General features: G+C 33.0%; 2 protein-coding genes across 2 annotated transcripts; one reads left to right on the forward strand and one right to left on the reverse strand.

Annotated features, from left to right (window-relative positions):
- The first annotated feature begins 1,764 nt into the window (after positions 1-1,764).
- On the forward strand, positions 1,765-5,182 carry LOC107022968. The gene is made up of 10 exons (XM_015223528.1): positions 1,765-1,908; positions 1,999-2,272; positions 3,211-3,245; positions 3,422-3,488; positions 3,609-3,695; positions 3,810-3,897; positions 4,323-4,419; positions 4,509-4,666; positions 4,741-5,035; positions 5,117-5,182. Exons 1-10 carry the CDS (start codon positions 1,765-1,767, stop codon positions 5,180-5,182), a joined length of 1,311 nt encoding a protein of 436 aa, XP_015079014.1.
- Positions 5,183-7,185: 2,003 nt separating this feature from the next.
- LOC107008513 (galactokinase) lies at positions 7,186-13,106 on the reverse strand. Its single transcript, XM_015207583.2, has 13 exons — positions 12,826-13,106; positions 12,491-12,678; positions 12,026-12,072; positions 11,715-11,809; positions 11,535-11,617; positions 10,556-10,624; positions 10,157-10,342; positions 8,898-9,032; positions 8,542-8,676; positions 8,135-8,205; positions 7,969-8,046; positions 7,708-7,849; positions 7,186-7,607 (listed from the first exon to the last, which is right to left on the reverse strand). The coding sequence occupies exons 1-13, from the start codon at positions 12,986-12,988 to the stop codon at positions 7,497-7,499; spliced, it is 1,503 nt and encodes a 500-aa protein (XP_015063069.1). The 5' UTR covers positions 12,989-13,106; the 3' UTR covers positions 7,186-7,496.
- Positions 13,107-13,420: the final 314 nt, after the last annotated feature.

Raw genomic sequence — 13,420 nt, forward strand, 5'->3', positions numbered from 1 at the left:
TTGGTGTTGTTGCCAATGGTTCTTGTACTTGTTGATTGTCACCTGTTAAGTATTGTGGTTGATTTTATATTATTATTCAGTATATATTGCTTTCTATTTTGAGTTGGCCGATGATACCTACTCAGTACGTGTTCCTTGTATTGACCCCTACTTTTATTTTCTTCTTGTTGTTTGTGGAGTGCAGCAAGTGCACCATTGACTTCGACTCGTCCTCAACTCTAGCCAGTCTTCAGCACGTCAGATTTCAGGGTGAGCTATTATTCCTAGCTCGGGCTGGATTCTCTTCTCCACGTCTTGATGTCTTTGAAGTTCGGACATGGACCATCTTTCTACTTATTTTAGTTCTTAAATACTCTTAGACTTAGTAATTTGAGGATAGATGTTCTTGATGTGATGACTTCCAGATTTTGGGGATGATAAGTAGTATACTTTAGAAGTTTATTTAATTGATTTCGTTAATGAGTTTTGGATCTTGCGCATTTTATTTACTATTCAAAATTTATATACTGGTAAACGTTGGGGTTTTAGATTGTTGGTTCGCTCACCTAGTAAGATAAGTGTGGGTGCCACTCGCGGCTCGTTTTGGGTCGTGATAATAGTTGGACTTTGTTCAACTTGCGTCTATCTTTTTGCGATATTGCTGGAAACAAGTGAGGAAGAAAAAGGAGTACATATGCAAAAAATGTTCTGTTATATAGGGTTGTGTACACTTGTGACCATGTGGTGGTTTGGTAAGATTTGATCCTTTTGCCATAATCCTAAGTAGTTCTAATTTGCATATACAACAAACAATTTCTTTCATTTGCACTTTTGGAATGCTTTGTTATCGTCTTCTGAAAATAAGTTCTTTCTCCATGTTTTCCAGTTCAGGTTTAAGGTTGAGGGAAAAAAAATCTTTAATGTTGTGAACAAGAAAAGTTGCAATACGATAAGACTCCAATATAGTCCATATGTAGCTCATGAAAATCTGATAAAGACAGATATAATTTAGGCCATTTTCTTATCAAACAAGCCATGCTTAGTTAGGTTAGAATATACGACAGAGTCTCATACTCGACCTGAAATCTCTTGGCGACAATATGTGTCATATAGGACTTTTGGTAGGTAAATCTAGACAAATGCAATTTCGAAATGATTAAACTCATTAATGTGTACTACTTTGTAATCTCTCTGACTTGTGTTACTATGGAAGTTCTCAACTACGTATCCATTATTGATTCGTAATATTTCACCATATAATAGATAAATAAATCACATTAAAATTACCCCACAATATAATTGATTACCTCCAGCCCATATTTCACCTATTAAATACAAATAATATTTAATTACATTAAAACCCAGTCATATCTATCCAAATTAAATGACCGAATTGAATATACATGACTATAATGACCCAATTGAGCCGTTTTAAAAACATCCAAACGTATCCAATTCTTGTTGAGCTTCTCCCTCTCAAGAACGTTCTTCTCATATCTACTCTCAACCTTCTACCTCCCAAGAATCTAAGAGACAGGTTTCCATAAAACTCATTGTTTCATCTTCCTTATTTGTAACTCTAATGTATTAAATTGTGTATTAATCTGTGATAATTGCTCTGCTAATTAATTGTGTATTAATCTGTGATAATTGCTCTGCTAATTACTCTACTGATTTACTCTCCCCTTTCATAACCCTAATTCTTGTAGTATATATACATGGGTAGTGAATCATTCCCATATTCAAATTTACATTGTCTCTGTTTCTTTTAATTGAGTTTTAACAATGACGATTTCTTTTCTTTCAGAATTGGTTACTGGTACAGATGATTTTACAATAAGAGTAAGAATTTGTAGAATGTGGAACGCCATTAATCTCAAGAAAAATGGTGAGCTTATCAGTATGGATATGATATTTATCGATGAAAAGGTACATTACTGATTGATTCATTTACCAAATATCATATTTTTTGGGTAGTTTCAATTTATCAAATTACTTACTAATTACTTCTTCTATCAGGGTAATTTGATGCATGGTATAATTAAAAAAAATCAGGTTAACAGGTTCAAAGACAAGTTGAATGAAGGTTCTGTATTTGTCATCAAGAACTTCAAAGTTGTTGAAAGCATTGGGGGATATAGACCTGTTCAAAACTCATTAAAAATCATTTTCTTTGCCTCAACTGCAATCAAGAATTTGTCTGAAGATATTGTTGAAATTCCAGTAAACGGTTTTGAATTTATTAATCCAGATGTGATTGACTCAAGGGTGAACAACAACATTGTCTTATCAGGTCTATATTTACATTTAAAGTCTTACCGATTACATTTAAAGTTATACTTAACTGCACAATTTATTAATAAAAAACTCATGATATTGTGTTTGATGACATTCATGACCTTCATATATTTCGAATGTGAGTCTTATATACGATTCTTCATCTTCAATAATCATAGATGTGGTTGGTTGGTTGGTTGTTTATTTACGTNTAGTCATTAGATTTTATGCCTTCGGGTATTTATTCTTTATATCTCTCTTTAGATTCTCTTTTTCGATACCAAGGAATCATTACGTCCTTAATCTCTAAACTATCATTGTGTCAGTAACAATGGGTGTTGGATAATGTTAGGTGCCACATAATACTTCCTTAGTAGATAGACTTTAAGGATGAAATTTTCTTGAGTATAGAGTTGCCAATACAATTAAATTCAGAATATGTACACATCTAAAACGTAAGCTGGAGAATTGTAGGGTTAATTAACTTGATCCTAACGTAACCTCGACATGTTGATACTAAGTATCTGTACAATATATGTTAATTGCAGTTCTAGGCGCTAGTTTTAAATGTATTTCGTACTACATGATTACCTTATATTTGCAGCTGCAGTACTGTCCACGCACAACACATTTTCATTTTTTTTTTTGCAGTAGAATTAAATAGCTGCTTCCATAATAGATAAATTGCTCTGCTAACTGCTAATTAATTGTCTACTGTGATAATTGCTCTGCTAATTAATTGTGTATTAATCTATGATAATTGCTCTGCTAATTAATTGTGTATTAATTTGTGATAATTGCTCTTCTAATTACTCTACTGATTTACTCTCCCCTTTCATAACCATAATTCTTGTAGTATATATACATGGGTAGTGAATCATTCCCATATTCAAATTTACATTGTCTCTGTTTCTTTTAATTGAGTTTTAACAATGACGATTTCTTTTCTTTCAGAATTGGTTACTGGTACAGATGATTTTAGAATAAGAGTAAGAATTTGTAGAATGTGGAACGTCATTAATCTCAAGAAAAATGGTGAGCTTATCAGTATGGATATGATATTTACGATGAAAAGGTACATTTATGATTGATTCATTTACCAAATATCATATTTTTTGGGTAGTTTCAATTTATCAAATTACTGACTAATTACTTCTTCTATCAGGGTAATTTGACGCATGGTATAATTAGAAAAAATCAGGTTAAGAGGTTCAAAGACAAGTTGAATGAAGGTTCTGTATTTATCATCAAGAACTTCAAAGTTGTTTAAAGCATTGGGGGATATAGGCCTGTTCAAAACTCATTAAAAATCATTTTCTTTGCCTCAACTGCAATCAAGAATTTGTCTGAAGATATTGTTGAAATTCCAGTAAACGATTTTGAATTTATTAATCCAGATGTCATTGACTCAAGGGTGAACAACAACATTGTCGTATCAGGTCTATATTTATATTTAAAGTCTTACTGATTACATTTAATGTAAATGCTAAATAATTGCCTAAACTATTCAAATAGAACACTTGCATATGAATCTTCCTCTTCAATTTTCGTAGATGTTGTTGGTTGTTTATATGGAATTGGTGATATCGAGAGTGTTGGTTCAAAATGGAAGAAGAGGGATATCAACATTCTTACTGATTAGTAAGTCACTCATCTCATTTTAAGTTATTTTACTTTGTTATCTCCTTACCATAAAATTATTTGATCATTGATTTATGGTTTCTATGCATAGTTTGGCTAAAGCAAAAATCACCTTATGGGAAGAATTTGGGGAGAAGTTTTGTCCTTATTTGTATAACAATGATGCTGGCCCATATATAGTGATAGTGACTTCTACAACAGTGAAGGAATTTCGTGATAATTGTTACAGATTTAGTTGTACTTACTAGCAATTTAACTCCAACCGTTTTAAAGAAATGACATGCTTTCATCTTTAACCCAATAGGTGAGGTTAGATTCTCCACCACCTATGCAAGCAAAATATATGTGAATCTTGATATAGATTATATAAGATCTTTGGCTCCAAAATTTTCCACCATGTCCAATGAAGTTTAAATTATAAAAAGCTCTAATGTTAACAATCTTCCTCGTGAGGAAGAGATGTTTTTGAACCGTATGGACATTAAGGAGTTGTTGGAGGCTGAGTGGAGCTCTGAACTACAGGTTCTTTTCTTATTACGCTTCTCATATAATTGGTTTACCATTTAAACATGATCATTACACTATTTCATGATATTTAATTAAAATTGCAGGAATACATTGTTACAGTGAAGAGCAAGATAATAGAAATACATACCTATTTTGGGTGGTACTACATTTCATGCAATGTGTGCTCGAAGAAGATTGAACCAACAAATAGTATTTACCGATGCCACAATTGCAACAAAGATTGCAAATTTCCTTTGGTCAGGTAATCATTTACGAAGGACTGTGAATTAGGTTTGTATATGTTGTGAATGAATCTAACTTATTATGTAAACATAGGTACAAGATACACCTAAAAATGACAGATAGGACCGGAGACACTACTTTTATCTTATTTAATGTGGTGGCTGAGAAACTCCTTGATACATCAGCTCACAAGTTGTTCAACAAGCTTACTACAGCTAACAATGATGTGCCTGTCCAAGTCCAAAGCCTTTGTGGGAAAGAATTTGTTTTTAAACTGAGATTAAATCACTATAATTTGAAAGAAGGTCTTGAGAATTTTACAATATCAAAGCTTTGGATTCCAGATGATAATTTGGAAGTACAATACAAACTAAGGAAAGAAGAAAAGGTATTGCAATATAGACTATGAGTTTGTAATTTACAATTACGTTTACTTTGTAATTTATTTTTCATATTGTTCTTCTTCCAGGGGAAGAACTTACCCAAAAATGAAACTGACCCAAAAGATCAGGGAACCAACGGATTGACCAAATAGATGGTAATTACATTTAATGTTTTAATATAAAAATTCAAATCATTTTATGGATTAACATGGTTAATAAATATGTTGATAAATTTACTTTTTGAAGAACAATCAGGTATCTTTTGATGTGTTGTTGACTGACTTGGAAGATTATGAGGATGAAGTACATGTAACTAATGGTGCTAAGAGTAGAAAACGAAGAAACCTAATCATAGATGATGAGGAATTAAGCGTTCAAGACACAAATAAGGTCAAGAAGTAAAGGGATTATTGTTGGTCATAAATGACGAGGAATAAGTGTGCATCACACAAATAAGTTGAAGAAGTAGAGCGATAATTGTTGCTTCTGATTGTTTTCTATTTTTTTTTAGCTAAGTTTAGTTGTTTCGTCCTATTATAATTTACACTTTAGTATAATAACTAGCCACCTTTGAGCTTAGTTAAGTTATTTCGTCCTTTTACCATTTTAAGTTTAGTTTAATAAGTAGCTCCATGTTGTCCGTAGTGATTATTTTCATACTTGTATGGTTTTATCCAACCTTAGACAACTTATATTATTAATCTATTTCGTTGTTTGCATATGATGTCACTGTCAACAAAATCGGATATTTTTCTTCTTCAATTATATATCCCTATATCAGTTCCCATGTTGCTCAATTCATTCCTTTGGTGCTTGCTATCTAGCCGTAGGTACAGAGTTGTACTCTTTCCTACTATTCATTTTACAGCCACTTATTATTGCAAAATTAAAATGAGCTAATTCTTCCCGGCTGGTAGTTTTTCATTAAATTAGAATGGGGAGTGTTAAATACATGAGAATATATAGAGCTACATATTATTTATCATTGGAATGACGACATTGAGGTGCTAACATAAACTGTAATTTAAGTGGATATTTAATCATAGATGACTTAGTTTCTTAAAATTGTCTTCCATAAGTTGTCTTTAACTATAAAACTTAACACATAGAGGTATTTGATGTCACATTCTCTTTTGGATTTGTGTTGTTGAAGAGGAGATGCTTTAGGTATCGTATTTATACACCTGTCAAATGATGGTTTCCACCCCATCCACGAGATAACTTCCGAACAAAATAACATAGTTACTTGTAATTTCCTTCCCAGTTGCATTTGAGGAATAGTTTCAACTAGGTGTTGACTCATGGATGACTTAGTTCTTATAATTGTCTTCCATAAGTTGCCTTTAAGACTAAGACTAAACACATATAAGTAGTTGTTGTTACAATCAATTTTGGGTTTATGTTGTTGAAGAGGATAACAACATATTGCATATTATTAAAAAAAAAAAAAATAGGCATTCGGATAGGAAAAGGCAAGAACGAACCTTATTAAGTGAACTACATTTAGTATTGCAAAAAACCTATTCATGCATAACAAGATGGAAATGGGAGGAGTTGGGTTATATTTTATGCGTTATTACTAATTTGGGTTCTCTATGTTGGAGCTCGACATGATGAGTGCAACTAAGCATGATAATTTCAGTGATTCTTAAAAGTTGATCTGTCTCAGAAGTTAGAGTACTCACCTTCGCAAAAACAAGTGTTTTTTAAATTTATTTATTTTAGTTCCTAAGGTAAAAAACATCACCGTTCAACATTAACCTTCTTTCAATTCCTGAAACTTATACAGAAGTACTACAATAGATAAGACAAATAAGGATCGCCCCCAAAATAATCAATATAAATTATGATCACAAAATATATTCTCTAACCATCAATCTAATAAATAATGATATGCCGTATTTGATGTAAAACTATAGATATTTTAGCAATAAAAAAAAATAATTTTTTTAACAGAGTATATATTCTAAAATTTATTCATTAACAATGTATTATTCTCATTAAATAGATAATTAAGTTCATAAGTTTCATCATGTATCATCATTTCAAATGAAAACAAAAAGATATACTCAAATAATATAATCATATAATACATCTACGAGAAAAAATTTCCTACCACATTAATTAATCCGCTGACATGTTTACTAGTTGGGTATAACATAAATGACTCTTCTCATTGTTTACCTAAGAATAAAGGATAAATTTAATAATACAGTTTAAGTAACCATAAAAACCACATAGTCAAAACACTACACGTCCTCAATCACATGATCAACAAACTCCTAATTCACAAATGTTGACAAAGCAACCACTAATGGAGCTAATAGCTATTAAAATTAAAAAAATATCTAATGAGTCTCATCAAGTGTACAATTTGTACCATAATTTACCTTTATTTTTATTTATAACCTTTATTTTTGGACTGAAAATGCTGAAGGTAATAAAAGTTAACTAGGGTAACAAGACCTAAAATTTTAAAATAGCAGCACCGCTTGAAGGCTTGGATGCAAAAATGTACAAGCCAAGATCATTCTTACTGATGGTTCCTTTGTCAATTCTTGATTGATAAAATTGCTCCTGAAACATAAATAACCACCATATTATGGTATTGGTTAGAGCATAACGATTGCGATAAAATATACATGACTTGTTAAACAGAGATGACAATTAAATTAACCTTCAAATTGAGTATAAATTGTGGAACAAGACTCTCTTTCACCAAAGCCACTGCACAACCACCCCATCCGGCTCCTGTAAGCCTAGCTCCAAGAGCACCATTATCTCGACAAATCTTCACAAGTTCTTCTAATTCTGGACAACTGATTCCAACAAATAATTGAAACTCATCAACTAAGATAATTCAATCAAGAGGGAGGAATATTATAAGAAGAATGTGAGATCCATGTAATAAGGTCCAACAGTAAAGCTGGAGTTCTACCTGCACTCATAAAGGACGCTGCAGCTATGGTGACTGTCGTTCATAAGGTCACCTAACTTCTTCAACATGTCTTCATCACTGCAATGACCAATTTGTTACGATTTTAAGTATGTCGAAAAGAAAAGCTGGGAAAAGACCGGTGAAAAGCACATCCTCCATGACAGACCTTAATTCTGACGATACGGTGTCTTTAAAAGCGTGCACGCGTTTGGCTTCAGAATATACATGGGCAGCTCTCTGAAAGGTGAAAGATCACTAATTAGTGAAAATTAAAAAGGAGTAAAAGAATACTGATTTTATGCAATAAGAAATGACAATTTGATGATATATCAATATAAGCAAACATGACTAAAGGAACAAACATCTACAATCCTCTATTAAAGAAGTACAAGCAAACGAATGTGTGGAAATAATAGAAGGCCTATGCTAGAGAACTTATTAATTGTCAACTTCGTGCTAAGGAATAAATGGACAAAGGATTTGAAGCAAAACAAGATACAAGTGAAGGCCCACTATGAAGATGAAACACGAAGAAAGAATGAAAACGGAATAGGTATGAAAGCACATACTGACCTGATGCAACTTGTAACACTTAGCAGCACGAAGCACATCCAAAGAAGTTGGTGAGGCCGCAAAGATTGTTTCCACCTTTTCCTTGGTGATATTCTCAACATCTTCGCTGGTATATGGTTCCTCATGCAATAGCTCCTGTAGGAGTGGTGGGAATTGATACAGATGAATGTAATATAGGCAAACAACAATAGTAAAAGCACAAGCCCCTCATTGAATGCGAACATAACATGGACCACAACCACAAACTAATACTGAAAACCCAATGGGCAGGGAGGCAAACTAGTAACTAATGAAACCGAATCACTAAGACAGATGTCAGGCAAGAGGGGAATGAACCAAGATTATAGAGTACATACGTTGACAGCAAGGACAGGATCAGAAGAACTGTGTGTACCAGCAAATGATACGCACAACCCTTCAACATCAGAAAGAGTTTTTACACTAGATATCGCCTCCTTAGGTTCCATCCCCAGCTTAATGCCCAGTACAATCTGCAAAATTTCATATCAGCATCTAAAGGGGGGGGAAATAGCATATCCAAGTAGGTTATTCAGCAGTGCTCATTCAAGAGGCAATAATATAAAAGTAAACAAGAACATGTAAGTTGCTGACATATTCAGTCAAAAAATTGACTATAGACTAGTTAACAGACCACAAAACAATGATTCACAAGGGCTGAATTGATAAAGCAACCAAAACACATGCAGCAGATAGTAGAAGCATTTTGCATCTTTGTTAGTTTTGCACAAAAAGCAAATAAATAGCCAACAGCATGGTTTTCCTGCAAGTCCTAGTAAATTAAATATACCATGCTCTCCCCGTGGATCTCAAAAGGCTAGTTCTACTACCACACGCACAATGCCAAATTTGTTGTTCTATCTAAACCATTTAGAACTCAGAATTATTGCCATAGATACTACATACTCTACTTTATTCGAAGGAGTGTTATCAAAGGCAAAAAGCGCAAAAAAGCTCTATGGTCCATTAAGGCTTTAAGCGAAAAGCGCAAATAAAGCATGGGATTTAATGAAAAAAGGTGCAAAGGGAGAAAAAAAACAAATACATATGTTTAGTCTAAATGACAATTATATGAACAAAGAAATTGCATTTGTTTTATGATAACGTGAAATATCAATTGTTTACTGTCGCCTCCACTTCATCAGAGGCTTATTGGCAAGGATAAATATGTCTTGGAACCTTGATGACGCCACTGAAGTGCACATAAAGCGAGGCAAAGCGCTCACCACATTTTGAGCTTCAATTACAGCTTAACTCGCCTTTGACAACACTAATTCCAAGGACTACAGTCTCCTAAGAACATTGAGTTCGTAAAAGATATTAATGAACCACTAAGTAAAATGTAAATTAAGGATTAAGTCATAAATCTAGGTAGTTTAATTTTTATTTTTTTTATAATGGTGATGTCTGAACCACTCGACTAAGTATTAAGCTTCAAGTTTCAAGATTCTAAAATAAGATGTCGTAAGAAATTTAAAAACCCCAAGAAACCAATTGAAAAACAGATAATTAGAACTATTATGATTAGGGAGATGAGAAAATCATCCTCTTCGCTCTAACATCAGAAATTTATCAAACAAAGGGTGCCAAATCTTACAGCAGCTAGTCGGCATTCAACAACCCGATTATTGTAGTTAACTGCAGCAGTAACTGCTTTTTGTGATTCAGCTAATGAATGGGCTATCACAAAAGTGCCACCATCAGGCAGTTGTACATCAGTTGCACGTATAGGATTGAAGTCAATCAGCTCAGCAAACCCAGATTTTGCCATAACAGAGATGGCCTGCACAAAACAATTAAAAAATGCCTTTAAGAATCATATATTAAGTCAAAACTATCTGCATTGCTATACTGAACTAGCAAAGAGACACATTATATTGAAATTCAGGAGAAAAATTAGGAAAAGATCAATATTTAGGACAACTAATTATAAACTGCACTTTGCATTGGTCTAGCTGTAACTAAGTAACCGAGATTTAGTGTTCGGTTGCATTACCTGATCCATTCCACCAGACTGAGTCCCAATGTGCCTTTCACACTCACATGTGAGTTGAGCAATTTCTTTCTGCAGAGAAAGAATTATCACTTCTAGAACAGAGGTAAAGCGAACAATACCAAAAGATTCAAGTTTTGCAAAGTCAAGCAAATGAAGATAGAAGAAAAGGAAGATAGTTCAACAAATTAGGAAAGACATTAGTCATGACAAATTCGTTCATGTTAATGCTGTACTCCTTACAAAGAAACTTCTTAAGAGGAAAAAAAATCAGATCTAAAACAAATGTTCAGGGTGGACGCCGATCAAACAGCCATAGATGGATGCCACAGTAGTGGCGGACCTAGATTTTTCATCAAGCATGTTCAACACAGAATCTTCCGACCGCGGCAGCACTAGTATTTAAGGTCAACCATGACAAGCAGGTTGTGCTCGTTGTTCTTTTATTGACATTTTGATTCGTTTATTCAAAACAGTTGAACTAAAACTTTCAACAAATAACTTGTTTACTTCGAAAGGTTTGTTTTCACTTCATTTTAACAAAAATCAACTTAATCATTACTATAGTCATCTAACAATATTAATACTTATAACAAAAGAAACCCCCAACCAAAGAAAGGAGCGACAAACTGAATTAAACAAATATCAAGAAAGAGTTGAATTTTTGCACTAACAAAAATTGAAGTTGTCTCTAAATTTTAATTTTTTAGTTCTTTCCCTAACATAACTTTTGAAGTTTTGTCTCTAGATTTATTGCTAGCTTTGTCACTTAAAAGAAGTATTACAGAAACTTAGCCTATGAAAACACAAAAGAAAGACTAATTTTATATAACAAAAAAGTTTCACATTAAACTCAATAATAAGCTAAACAAAACTTAATTACCAAAAATCAGGTTAATTATACACAAAAGCAAAGAATTACCAAACTAACATCAAGCTAGAAAAGAAATAAGTTTGTTGCATAATATGGTTAGGATACTACCTTGGGCATGTTAACACCAATTGAAGCCATTATAGCAATAAAGGAAGAGCAAACAAATGCTGCAGAGCTCGAAAGTCCAGACCCTAAAGCCAACAAACATGGAAACAATCAAATAAGCCATAAAAGCAGACTACTTAATGACTACCGGACAGTATTCAAGATCGGAAGGCATATATATACCTGTAGGAACTGTACCATCAACAATAACATCAAGTCCAACAGGTTTACCAACATCTATCCCTTTCAACTTGGCATATTCATAGAAACCCTTGTACCTGCACACACAGATTAGCAGTTTTACTATGACATGCATATATGAATAGTTTCAACTTTAATATTTTTAACTTTCTTCTCGCAGCACATACTTCCCAAGTGTTAATATAAAGCATGATAAATGAAGTAAAATTTAATGTCTGTCAACTTGTAGTTCATCTCAATACTATCTGATTCTCTGGATCTTGGATGAAGAAATCAAGAAAGTAAGGTCTTACCCACAAATGAAATAATGACCCCATCTGTGATTCTTCAGATCAACCTCCTGAAAAGTTACACATAAGGTTATTGACCCCCAAAAATATAAAAAAATTGGAGTACTCAAGAATCATGATTCAGTTATCTTTTGGGGAATAACAGAAGTTGTTTTTCAGAAACTAAAAAAACTAGCTTTTCCAAAAAAGCATGTTTTTTGAAAAAAAAAAAGTTGTTTTTAAAAGATTGGCCAAATAGGCTAAAGCTCGAAAAATGTCTATGTATGTGTGTAAAGCAAAATAATGATGAAAAAAGTGATAGAGAGAATCTCAAGTTGGTTAACTCAAATTCCATATTCTCTCTCACCAATGATAACACCCAAAGAATATTTCAGCCATACAAGAAACAGTAAAAACCATGCCGGATCTTTTACGAGCCTTGTCGATTCAACTAAATCAGAGACCACAAACCAAAAACACATATGATACCTGTAGAGGATCAGCAGGGTAAGTACACAAGGAGTACTTATCACTATTCACATTGGCAATTCTAAGAAGTTTCTGAGGTTCACTAGAGTCGTGTTTTCGTATAGCCACAATTGTATCTTGCCGAATTGCCATAGGCAAAACAGAGTAACCCTCATAGTCTATGTGTTCTCCAATCAGATTCACTCTCCCTGCATGCAATAATTGAACAACCCACACTAAGATAGTATACTATTAAAGTTGAAATTTTGAACATAACCGACAAGAGTTTGAAAAACCCAGATTTTGAATTAAACCCAAAATACAGAAAAAGTTGAGATTTTGAAAGTGGAATTGACCTGGGGATCGAGCGTAGACATGAGGGGATTGGCCAAATAAGTCTATAAACTTGGCTTTCAAATTCTTGAATCGAAGTTGAGCCTCTTCAAGCTGTGATCCACTACCATAAACAGGTTCAAGATCAGAGAAAATTGGAATTGGTAATTCCTCGTGTCTAGCCATTCAATTTCAATTTTTGTGCAGCAACAGTGAAATCTGAAAGAAGAATTACAAGGAATATACAGATGAAAAGAGAGAAAGAGACTGGAGGATATTATATATATTATATAAAAAGTTGATAAGAGAGTTGTCTTTTTGAATGGGATATAAGGAATTGAAAAATGATTTTTGGATAATTTGTGGGACTCCTAAATCATGTGACTCAATTTACTACTTACCTTTTTTGACTTACTTTAGGAGTTCCTTTTACTAAACTCTTTTTTGTATAAAGTATTCTAGTTGTTTCGGAATTTGCTCGTGAAACTTTTAAAATTTGTAAAACAGGTAAAATATGTTGAATTTGAAAGTGATTAAAATATCATGTAAAAATTCACAATTGTAAATTATATGTCCATAAATTAGAGAATACATAGAACAATTCTAGAAGACATAAAA

The sequence above is a fragment of the Solanum pennellii genome, chromosome 1, assembly GCF_001406875.1.
Source record: "Solanum pennellii chromosome 1, SPENNV200".
NCBI lineage: Eukaryota > Viridiplantae > Streptophyta > Magnoliopsida > Solanales > Solanaceae > Solanum > Solanum pennellii.